This window comes from Lates calcarifer, unplaced genomic scaffold (genome assembly GCF_001640805.2).
Source record: "Lates calcarifer isolate ASB-BC8 unplaced genomic scaffold, TLL_Latcal_v3 _unitig_4073_quiver_903, whole genome shotgun sequence".
NCBI lineage: Eukaryota > Metazoa > Chordata > Actinopteri > Centropomidae > Lates > Lates calcarifer.
The window spans coordinates 23,914-36,650 of NW_026116685.1; the positions used below are offsets into that span (position 1 = coordinate 23,914).

At 39.7% G+C, this 12,737-nt stretch overlaps 1 protein-coding gene across 1 annotated transcript; it reads left to right on the forward strand.

The window, feature by feature from the left end:
• The first annotated feature begins 545 nt into the window (after positions 1 to 545).
• On the forward strand, positions 546 to 11,081 carry LOC108896186 (leucine-rich repeat-containing protein 3B). The gene is made up of 2 exons (XM_018695223.2): positions 546 to 706; positions 10,049 to 11,081. The coding sequence occupies exon 2, from the start codon at positions 10,130 to 10,132 to the stop codon at positions 10,973 to 10,975; it is 846 nt and encodes a 281-aa protein (XP_018550739.2). The 5' UTR covers positions 546 to 706; positions 10,049 to 10,129; the 3' UTR covers positions 10,976 to 11,081.
• Positions 11,082 to 12,737: the final 1,656 nt, after the last annotated feature.

Below are 12,737 nucleotides of genomic sequence, written 5' to 3' on the forward strand. Positions count from 1 at the left end.
GGGGAGCATGACAGGTGCAGCATCAGCAGTAATTCATTAATACATTGTACACAGGACCATTGTAGTGAGAGCTGACCCGGAAGGCAAAGCTCTCAATTTGAGAGCTGTTGATCTGCACTCCAACCCTCACCTAGAGTCATGGGCTTTGGGTAGTGAGTGAAAGAATGAGGTTGGATCAGATACAAGTGGTGAGTTTCCACCAGGTGTCTGGGCTCAGACTTAGAGACAGAGTGAGGAGATCGGACATCTGGAGGGATTAAAACTGTGAGAGAAAACATGGAATTATGTAGTAAAGTAAAAGTGGCTATTCACAGTATAGAAGTGTGTACCAACCCTCCCTCTGCATAACACAACTGATGGTCTCAGACACACTAAGAAGACAAGAAGTCCCACAAACTAACTCTTGACAAGACCCAGATGTTGTCAATCCAAGGTGACAACATAAATTGATTTTTTTTTTTTTTTTTGCACCAACGTTCACTTTATAGTGAAAGCTGAGATCGGAAGTGATGTTGTATCTGTTACACGGTGACTTCCACAGCGAACCCCTCCCTTTCTCACCATTCACTCCTGTGCAGTGATGTACTGAAAGGTAAAGATGTGAATCCACACTGCGACTTGTGCAACAGCGAGCGGATACTACTGCAGACTGAACACCTTCATATGATATGAACACTTCAACAACAGAGAATTACTGTGACTGCTGGTGAGGAGACTTGTGTCGCCTGTTGCTCCTGTGCCTGTCTGCCGTATTATGTGTGTGCCGTCTGTCTTCTGCTACGGTGGCTGCCTTCATTAATTTTTTTTGCATGGAGGGATTGTTTTTGATATATGTGTTTCATAATTTAGATATTGGATGATTCTAAGTGTATACTTTTACTAGCCACTTAGCATTCCACCTGTTCTGATAATTAGACAACATAAACCTTTGATTTGGTGCTGGCAGCTCAGGTAGGCTGATGCGTGATGTTTTCTCAGGCGCCGTCCTGCCAGACGCCATTATAAAAATTCTACTTCTTGGTTCTTTGGCCATTATCGACAGAATATAACATACAAAATGTAAAGAAATGTAAAATATAAAGTGATTAAAAGCCACGTATTAATTCGGCGTACAAAAAAACTAACAACCAGAGCTTCATTTCTTGTAATTCACAACTTTATTCCTGCTTTGCCTGCAGTTTCCTGCGATCTATTCTCAATGAAACGCAGAGCGGAGGGCGGTAGCAACCAGTGCAAACCATTTAGAAAAGTTAACATGTTACTGAAATGACTGAAGCTGTGTACATTCATTGGGTGCCGAATTACAATATCACCCGTATAGATTCAGAATCTGTGTATTATTGCACATCTAGTCCAGCTATTGTGTGCCGGTATAGATGGACATATAAAATTACAAAATTATTACACTGAGTTTTGCGTGACGTTCTCCGCATTAATGAAATATAATGGAGCCACAGTTCAGACAACGTGAGGTTTATTTGACTGAAAAAGGTGATAACGTTGCTTCTGTTTGCGGAGCTAATTGTTACTATCTGCTGTTTACCCAGGTCACAGCCCATGTTTGCAAAGCCATGTCTTTAAATGGATCAGATGCATGCGGCAGTTATATTGTATAGTTGTGTTGAGGCAGGGAGGTTTTCCATATGTACGGCAACAGCTGGATCTTCAAGGGATTCCATAGCCCTGCTGCCTATGCAGTACTCAGGTCCAATCCGGTCAGAAGGAGCTGTAATTAATATTTGATTGTCTTATACATACATGTCTCATTTGGATAGAGAAAGCATCAGACAAATTCTATTAAAATGAAAATGCCGTCTGGTCTTAACAGACTCCTACAATAGATTAAACAATGCAGCTGAAGGTTTTTAATAAGACCAACAGTCTCCACATCTGTGACTACTGCATGTAACTACCATCTGCTGCTTTTCTGATTAGGGTATTGATCAACTACTTTCTTGGTAAACCTTACATCTCAACAGTTGACCTTATGTACAATGGCTTCAGAAAGTATTCAGACCCCTTCACTTACTCCACTTACTGAATTGTAGATTTAATTTTGATTAGATAACAGTTTGGATTGGGTGTAAGAATTCTCCAAATCCACAGTTTGTTTAGTGTGTGTGAGAGAGAGAGAGAGAGAGAGAGAGAGAGAGAGAGAGCGTGGTGGTGGTTGTGTATTTCAACGAATCATTAGATCCTTTGCTGCTCCACCCAAAACTGTGGTCAGGTGCTCTTTGCTCTTTGCTTTAATTATCTATGGAAATGTGCCTTGAACTTGAGTAGAATCCACCTGTGGCAAATTGAAATGATTGTACAAAGTCTAGAAAGGCACAAACCTGTATATATGAGATCCTGCTGTTCATATTGCATGTTAGGACAAAAAACAAGCCATGAGTTCTTTGTAGACTTCCATGATAACATTGTGGTGAAGCACAGTGGCCTTAAGTCCAAAAGCTGGCCGTCCAGAGTTTCTCTAGCAGAGTTTCAGCAGTCCTCTGCAGAAATTTTAGAACTTGAAGGAAGGATGAATATTTAAGTAGCACTCCATCAGTCAGGCCTTTATTGTAGGGTAGTTAGCTAGAAGCCACATTAAGTAAAAGGAATATGGTATTCCACATACAGCTTTTAAAGGAGCATGGAAAAGACTCAGGTCTGATGAGGCAGAAATTCAACCCTTCTTGGCAGAGGATCCAAACACTTTGTCTGGTGAACACTCACTTGGCTAATACCATCCCTACATTCAAGCAGGGTGGTGGAAGCATCATGTTATGGGAGTGCTTCTCATCAGCAGGGACAAATACAGACTGGTCAGAATTCAGGCAAGGAATAATGCAGCCAAATACAGAGAAGCTCTTGAAGAAAACATGCTCCAGAGTGCTCACAGCCTGAGTCTCAACTTATAGCATGGTGTTGATGGGAAGCGTGCAGCCAAGACCACACAGGAGTGGCTCTGGGACAAGTCTCTGACTGTCCATGAGTTGCCCAGCCAAAGCCCAGACATAAACCCCATAGAGCGTCTGTGGTTCACAGATGGTCCTCATCCATTCTGATGAAGTTTGAGAGGATCTTCCAGGAAGAGTGGGAGCTCAGAAGAGCTTCTAGGAAGTTCTGTCTGAAAACTTTTGTAAATTAGATATTTCAGTTTTTCATTTTTTAAAGAAATTTGCTAAAAAAAAAAATTTGTTTTCACTTTATCATTATGTGTTGTTAGTATGTAGATTAATGGAAATGTTATCCATTTACAATTAATTTTATAAAGCAAAGTGTGGATATGTGTATCTGACACACACAAACCAACAGTTGCATTCAGAGAATTGTCTTTTCACCTTATGAATGCAAGTCCAGTATTCACACTTTTTTCCCTGTGTTATGGTCTCACTAGAAAAATATCTTGCTCTTTAGCCGCTAAATGCTCCACTGTTTTCACCAGCTATTTGCTACCTTTGTCTTTTTGTTGTTTGGTATTGGGGAGTTGGTCTACAGTGAGTTGTCCAGTACATTTGTGCTGGAAACAGATGCCTGCTGTGACTGGAAATGGCAATGATGAAAGCAGCGAGACTGAACCAAAACAGTAAAACAGCAGATTGTAAAACAATTAGCTTAAAGATGCTAAAAATGCCCACACAGCTGCAGGAAAGTGCAGATAATTTTCTACACGTTCATCACCATGGGTGACCTCTTTCACATTATACATAGTCATTGTTTATGTACAGATATTGATTAAAAAACTAGATTAACTTCCTCTCATCCAATGACAAATGTATGGGTTAATCAGTATGACTGTATAAATCATTGGAAGTCTAATTACTGGACAACTGTTTAGCAGTTGTGATCTTTTAAGCATATTTGGAAAAGAAACTGCCTTAACTTGAAGATTATCAATCTCTTTCCTGTGTCTATATACATACCATGTGAAACATGTAAACAGTGGTGTTAATTGATATTTTAGCCTGTTACCTGATAGACAGCATGTATGCATCCGTGATTCTTACAGGTGAGGTGATCTGATCTTTCTCCATCCAACCTGTCCTCACAGTGAAGTAGCTTTGCTGGGAGGTTTTGGAAGTTGTAGTGTGTCAGACCTGCCAGACTTGCCTTGTTATCCATCCTGCTAAAAAAATAACTGACAAGCAGAGAGACATAAGTGCCTCTCACCAGCAGGCTAATGATTTTTTGATTGCAAGCTCCTCCCATCTCAGGAAAAGCACAAACATACTGATTACAGGCAATTTTGATGCAGGTTGAAACAACCCTATTTTCCTCATATTTTCCCCCTTTAAAAGCAGAGCTATGCCAGTCCACTGCTACTTAATGGCAGAAAGCACAAAGAATTATGTATATGAATCAACTCTCTATGTTTATTTTAAACATACTATACATATATATAAAAGAAAATACACAATTTGATGCAGTAATCCTGCTTCCTGACCCCAGCATACTGTTCTACTGTATGTAATGAGTTTTATATTACAATTATGATACAATACAATAATATAGAACTTTATTCTTTAAAGCTGCATTAATTGATCATTTCTAAAGCCCCAAAGTGGCAGAACCCTATTGTTTTTGTACCCTATTGAAACTGTTCCTAAGAGAAATGAATCACATTTTGAGGGAAACTTTGCACAAGCCTCAGACGTGGTGAAGATTTAAGTTTGATGGGTTTTCTGCATGGGTGTGGCAAAATGCCTCACTAGTAAAGAGGTATCTCACAGTAAGTTTCACTTAGATACAACTGTGCAAGTTGGTATACATATACATAGTATGCATATACATATAGTATATATATGTATATATAGATATATTTTTAAAAAATCCCCCTCCCCAGAGACCTCAAATGTTGTATCTGGAATCTGCTGGAGCCACTCTCCCAGTCTGGGGGTCAGCCCTCAGTGTTCCAATTACCACTGGCACCACTGTTGCCTTTACTTCCCACATCTTGTCTAGCTCCTGTCACCCCTTGATATTTTTCAAGCTTCTCATGTTTCTTCTCCTGTTGTTTGTGGACCAACATGATGTCTGGTTGGTTAACCAGCACCAGTTTGTCAATCTGGATCTGGAGGCTCCTGTGGATCTTAGCTCGATCATTCTCAACCACCTTAGGTAATGTCTTCCACTCTGACAATGGGACATCCAGCGCATACTCAGTGTGTTTCTGTACACTATGCCAGCCACTTGGGTATGGCTTTCTATGTATGCTGTTCCTGCCTGCATCTTACACCCTGCTGTTTTGTGCTGAACTGTCTCAGGGGTGTCTTTGCACAGCCTACACCTGGGGTCCTGTCTGGTGTGGTAGACCCCACCCTCTGCTGATGGTGTACTAAGTGCCTGTTTTTGTGCTGCAATGATTAGTGCTTCTGCACTTTCTTTAAGTCCAACCGTTTCCAGCCACTGGTAGGATTTCTTGATATCAGCCACTTCTTCTGTCGGTGATGTATGCCGTGCAGGGGCTCGTCCCTCCGTGATGGTTCATCATCCTCCTCCTCACTGATTTCTGCTGCCTGAGGTATTCACTTAGCAGCTCTTTGGGGGGCATCTTCCTGATGTACTCCTGTATTTTTGTTGTTTCCTTCCAGACAGTGGTTCTGACGCTCACTGATCCTCAACCTTATTCATCTCAGCTTGAGATGATGTGTCTGAAAAGCTGCTGGAATTCTTGAATATTAATGGACATAGTCTGGCACAAACTCTGTGCAAAATACACTGTTTACAACAATATTTTTGTCATCATTTGTTTGACAGTTTGTGATCTTACACGTCACCACATGGATGCAGGCTGAAACATGAATACCAGCATGTAGAATGATAGTGTGAACAGAAGGACCAGCTGAGACAAATCGAGGAGCTCGTTCCGAAACGACGGTCTACCTCTGTAGCATGGATGATAAATGTTGTAATCGCGATATGAGATGACTTATATTGTGATATGAGATTTTTTTTCATATTGCACAGCCCTCAGGTGTTCCTCCTAATAACATTGTCTTTTTTCCCCCAGCTCTTTTGTGCCCAGCTTTGGGTATAAAACAAGAAGCTCAAGGCTTCATTCCAATTTCCAGTTTACAGTCTTTAAATGCACACAGTGATGTTATTCAATGTAAATTTGTGTTATGTTTCAGGTTACACAGAGTTCTGGCGGTGGTTAAGACTGAGTGAGTGTTATTTTCCAAGATCAGAAATGGTAAATAAATTAATAAATTAAAAAAAAAAAATTAAATACATTTTTCCACTTCTTTCTTTGACTCTGACACTTTGAACTTCCATAGAATTAATTGAAAATTCCCTTTTCAAATAATTTTCACACTTCCCACCCCTGATTTTTGTTTGCTTGGTTTTCACTTGATTATTTTACTGAATATTTATCCATTGCAAACAGTATAAATAGCCGGTGGACCTTAATAATGTCTCTGCAGATAAAAGTTGATTGAATTTTGACCTGAATGAAAATCATTTATTGGTAATACCCTCAAAAGATTACAGATGTATATAAAGGATAATTCTAGTGTATATTACAGCCTGGTGCATTTCCCCCATATGTGCCTTTGTGAGCTGTTATAACTTTGCATCTGTGTTATTCTTTTGCATCTGTGTTTACACAGAAGTGTTTAAATTATTTATGTAAAAATCCTATTTATTTGGAAAGCTTTAGGAGGTTTTGGCAATTGCCCTCATATACAGATGTGGCAAATAGGAAGTTATTAAAACTCATGGAGCCTCAATAGGTTGAAATATCCTGGAATTATCCTTTGAGGTCTTAAAATAAGATGTTGGCACAAGGCCCATCCACAAGCCGAGCGCTGTTTAGGACCTTATTATCAAATTTAAAAAATAATAATTATTATAATAATTAAACAGACAGAAGACTTCATACAGTAGTGTATTCATGTCATCTTAAAGGCCCTTCAAGCTAAGGCCTCCAAACTCCTTTTTTTTTGTCACAGTGGCAATGTAGCTCCAAGGGATGACAATCGGTCCATCACTTTGTTTCAGCCTAAAATGTCTCAGCAACTACTGGATTGCCGTTTTGTAAAGACATTCATGGTATCCTAAAGATGAATCCTAATGACTTTGGTGATTTCCTGACTTCCCATCTAGGGCCACCAGCAGGTCAAAGTTTTCACTTATTCTGTGAAATATCTACTTGATGGACTGGCATAGTATTTTGTACAGACATTCATGGTTCCCGAACAATGTATCCTAAACATGAGTTTTCTTCTGGTACCAGAATATTTGATATTTGTATTTTCCAATGAAATGGTGCTGTATACATAGAATTGAAATGTCTTAACAAGTGTTGAATGGCTTGACACCAAATTTGGTTCAGACATTATATTCTCCTTTGGATCATTTTTATAACTTAGAATTTTTCACCATGCCACTAACATCAGAAACTACAATACAGAAAAGTAATTACTATGATTGTAAATAAAAAAAAGTGTGTGCCCAGGTAGAGCTGCTAGTGTGGCTGTAGGTTTAGTCTTGTTTTTATTTTACACATGACATGAAATATCTACAAAATATCACAATATCACAATACTGAAGTAATTTCTAAGGGGAGATTATTATTACATAAAGGGAAGGTAGCATTATAAATCAATAGCAGCTCCCACAAATCAGGACTGAAAGACATGGGAATAGGAACTGTACAAACTACTTTTAAAAAGTCTAAACAAAAGCCAAGTATTGTAATCAACCATTATATTGGAATTGTATTGTAATGTATTTCTGCTTTTTTGTGCACTTATGTGGATCCACTTACAGCTTTTGTTATTCCTGTTGTGCTGTGACTCTTTCTGAAGAACAAACCAGTACTGGTGAGATCATTTATGAGGTGGCATTAATGAACAGCAATAATGAGGACACAATCTAGGAGATCAGGCCTCCCATAAGCACAGTGCAAATTTAATAGATTCAGCAAGCGTGTTTCCATACAATAGGTTTTGCCTCTCATGGCAGAGCAGCAACTGGAAAAACAGCTCGATGGGGACTGGGAGCTGCCACTAGTCCTCACTGTGCTGCAGAAAACAGATTATTCCTTGCTTCTCCTCTTTCTCATAGGTTGTTGTTAGACATTATTGCTACATCTGTGCCAACAAATAAGTGGAAGATCGGTAGAGGTAGAATATATTTATTCATCCTCCACAAGCTCTCTCACTAAACAAACAAAACACTGTTGAATGCCTTTCAGTTTACAAAGAATAATATGGAATAATAATGTAAGGGTTATTTTTCTGTTCAGACCCTATGTATTCCAAATAAACATAAAATACAAATAAAACATATTACTTTCTGTAAACCATTACATTTCCCTGGAAAACAGCTGCAAGGTTCAAAGAATTAGTCATTTTTACAGCTTTCATGAAACACCAAAATGGAAACATTGCTGTGAATACAAGAAAAGAATAATTTAACACAGTATGTGCTTCTTTTTTTGGGGGGTGATGGTATGAGGAACATCTCTGTCTGCTGTCATGAGATCTGCTGTAAAACTGTGACTTATTCTAACAATGTGATGTGTCTGAGAGCAGTGTGAGGTGGATGTGGTGAAATTAGTCACCTTTGTTAGCAAGTTGTCACAAATCACATTACTTCCTTTCTTACAGGGCAGGAATGCTGTTGTGGAAATAATACCTGCAGTTGTAAATAAAAACTCTATTTCAGTTTCCCCCATGCCTTCCATAGAGGCATGTTAATTTTGTTCATTCAGTTTGGAAAATATGGACAGGGCTGTTTTTAGGCAAAGGGCTGGACACTGAAGCCACCAACAGATGGAAGGGGTGCCAGGGTGGGGTGGGGTGGTGGGGTGCAGTTTCTCCCAGTACACACACATGGTTGAATAAACTCCATACTGGGGGCTGAAATTCACGTGTCACTCTCATTAAATATACATGTGATTTTTATTTTTTGACCACCTAGGGGCAACAGAACCAAGTGTGTACTCTTAACACAGACATACTGTATCATCACTTTTAAGTTGATATATTGAACTTGTGAGCAAACAATTGCTTATTTACACGTTTAGTAATTATAGAGCAACATTATCATTTTTTTAGAATCTTGTCTCAGGTCTGAATGTGGCCTCTGCCAACTCCTAAGAAAATTATCTGGCTCTTAAGCTGCTAAATGCTCCACTATGCACACCAGCTAGTCTCCACCTGTGTCTGTCTTCTGTGTGATGCGGAGGAGGCACTATAGAATGTGTTTTTCCAGAGTAACATCCATGCAACATTGTCGCCGTGTTGGTCATTGAATATGGTGCCGCACATCCATATAATAAGCCTAAAACTCACGATAAAGCCCCATAATGCAAAGGAAAGCTGTAGATTCAGGTTCTATTATCTGTATAGATTTATCTCCACAAATAACCCCTTACACATTGTTGCATTGTTTTCACATTGTCACTCGATATATTATTATCATAAAAATAGAAGTCATAGCTGCTTTAAGTAAAATTTTGTGCCCCATGTTCATTTGCTCATAGAGTGAGTGAAAGAATCAGAGATGTGAATGACCAGATCACATACTGTACTTCTGTTACTGTGGTCTCTAAAACTCTGGAAGCTGCTTATCAACTGTAAGTGAGAAGTGAGTCTTGGGAACCCCACTGTCAGACTAGTGAATGTTTGCTGTCAGGTGTCACGAGTCAGATTTCAGGCCAGTTGTGAAACAAAAGACAAGAAAAATGTTGATATCAGTCAGTAAAAATCACAATCTTTCATAATAATGTGTCCAAGTAAAGAATCAGCCATATTTGTCATTGCATTGTCATATAAAGAATTAAGCTCCTTTAAAATAATTTCAGAAAAGTTTTACTTTAGGTTTGACCTTAAGGATTTGTTGCTTAAACCACCTGGAGATAAAAGTTAAGACGAAATCTGTAAAATGTGGTTTCAGTTTGTCAGAAATTCAAACTAATGCAGTTATCCACATTTGATGAAGTCCATGATAGTGATACTGAAGAACAGAGCAACAAATAAAGTGTCACACCGGGATAAAAGCTGGTTATGGGCAACCCATAACCTTAATGTCTTTCTGTTTGGTCTTATTTCAGGCCTCAACCCAGCATGATAATATTATTTCACACTCCAGTATCTCCAGTGGGCAGACAGTAAGGACCAGTCGGCACTATGCGATGTGTGTAAGAGACCAATGGTGTTGTGGCCCCAGGCGGGATGCTGCTGACGGGCTGGTCAGTATGACTCTGCTGGACGTGTGGCTGTCACGCTCCATCCCCATGTGCCTGCTCCTTCAGAGCCTTGTACTCATGGCCCTGTGCTTCCCCTCGGCCAGCATGTGTCCCAAGGGCTGCATCTGCCAGCGCGATCCCCACCTCCACGGACTCAATGTTACCTGCAGTCAGTCCCGCCTCAAAGAGATCCCTCCCAGCCTCCCGGTTGATACTGTCCTGCTGAGGTTGGATCACAACCAAATAGGAGCTGTGCCCGATCAAACCTTCCATGGGCTTAGACTTTTGAGAGAGCTCAATCTTTCATACAATGCGGTGGAGACTTTAGGGGAGGCGGCCTTCAGTGGCATAGAAGGGACTTTACAGGTACTGGACCTCTCCCACAACCGTATTACTAGCGTACACAAGGATGCTTTTGCTCGGCTCAAGGCCCGCGTCATTGTGGACGATAACCCCTGGCATTGTGACTGTGCCCTCCAGCAGGCTATCAGTGGAATGGCCCATAACCACGAAGCCGCCGCCCGGGTTCTCTGCAGGAGCTCAGAGCTTCGTGACCAGGAGGGAAGACCGTTCTTGGCAGTAGACACTGACCTCTGTAACCTGGCCAAAAGGACCACAGACTATGCGATGCTGGTTACCATGTTCGGTTGGTTTGCCATGGTCATTTCATATGTGGTGTATTATGTTCGGCAGAATCAGGAGGATGCCCGACGCCACTTGGAGTACCTCAAGTCTCTCCCTAGCAAACCCAAGAAACCTGACGAGGCTGATGATATTAGCACTGTTGTCTGACAGTAGCGTCAATGTGACTGTGTCCACCACAAACCGAATGAACACCAAAATGTTTATGTAACAGGACCCACTTTTAGTGTTTACTATTTGTACTACTAGTGATGTGAGCATCAAACTGCTGATAAATCTTTGTATTTTGGAAATTTTGTTGAATGTCCGCACCAGGGGTTTGTTCATGACTGATCTGAGATAAGACAAGAAGGGAGGCCACAGAGTCCAAAGGCCAATATTATCTTTCTACAGAAATCACTTACAGAGTTTTGAAAATTTGATTCTCAGGTTTAAATACTGACATGATAATGGCTGTTTTTAGATGAAAATTTGGAATATCTGATAAAAAGAAATATATTTGTAACACATGATACCCAATACTCCATTTCCCAGAGCTTTCATTTTCGGTATCCCAAAGCCACTACAAGATGTACACTGAGTTTTGTAAACACTTAATTAAATTAATTGCATCTTCCATGGTCCCTTAAAATTACATTTAATTTCCAATATTTACAATTTCACAGTGTAACATCATTTTAGACTATTAAAGTTTTGAATACAGGGTATGTATATATGAGGTATAAAGTGGTCTCACCTCCCTGCTTTCTTTGAGCAATGATGACCTGTCTTTGATACAAAGACATCACAATTACAATGAAAAACATTTTCACAATAGAGACAGGTAGGCTAGATTGCATGGTGCTCTCTCATTGTGGCTATAATGGATACCTGTTTTTTTCCAAGAAAAGAAAAGAAACAATGAAATGTTAAGGAAGATTAAAAACAAAAATGCTCTCTTGAGAAATTATGCGATCCAAGTAAGCATTTCTGATGTGCAGACTTTCTTGGGGGAAGTTATGAGATGCTAAATTAAGATTTGATTTACTAAATCAAAACTACAAGATATGCTGTGTCAAAATGATGAGGTTCTATGTCAAGATTCTGATTCACCATGTCAAAATTAGGACATTTACTGTCAAGCAACTCAAAATGATCATATATTAAATTACTTAAAATGCTCTACTTTTTTAAATTAAAATTAGTTAGTCGTAATGGTATGGCTTTAGTTAACTTGTCAATACAACCTATTTAGGTCACCATTACGAGCCAGGCGAAAATTAGCTTAGAACCAGTAATTGATAAAGACCCTGAATGCTGAGGGATACTGAGGCATTACATACTAGATAGCGTTTTAAAAAACTGGCCCCAGAATGGCACTTGTTCCAGGAGGAGCGGTTAAGAAAGGCAATCCTTGACCATGGAAATAATAGTCTGACAAAATAATATTAACTGAAGGTCCAGTTACTAACTTGTTCTGAGCTTTCAACCATATCCTACAGTCTCCATCAGTGGTTGTGAAGCATACAGGTTGTCACAAGTTGACAGAACTTTGACCAGGGAACAAAAATGTATCAAAATTGATCATTACCCAAAAGGAGAGGATGAATCCCCATCTAGATTTGAAGAGGATGAACACTGCTACATCAATAGGGACCACCAGAAGCATCCTAGTGGGACACTCGTTACATGGCTCAAGCTGTCTGAACTTCTAGCTATTCAACACTTTTAAATCTTTGCTGGTACTCTTTAAAGACAGGGCTGGCTGAGGTTTGATATCCTGTGCAACTTCTGTTGGGAACACCACATTAGTGAAGTGATGAGCACCCTGGACACTAGACAGAATGAACACTGGAGACATCAATCAGATGCTATTAGCTGTTTTGTGTACACTACAAAGTGCAATCAAAAATTGTACCCTGATAGAAATTTT

Excerpts from the sequence above, each read along its gene's own strand:
- LOC108896186 (XM_018695223.2), top strand. The coding sequence starts at position 10,130 with ATGTGTGTAAGAGACCAATGGTGTTGTGGCCCCAGGCGGGATGCTGCT.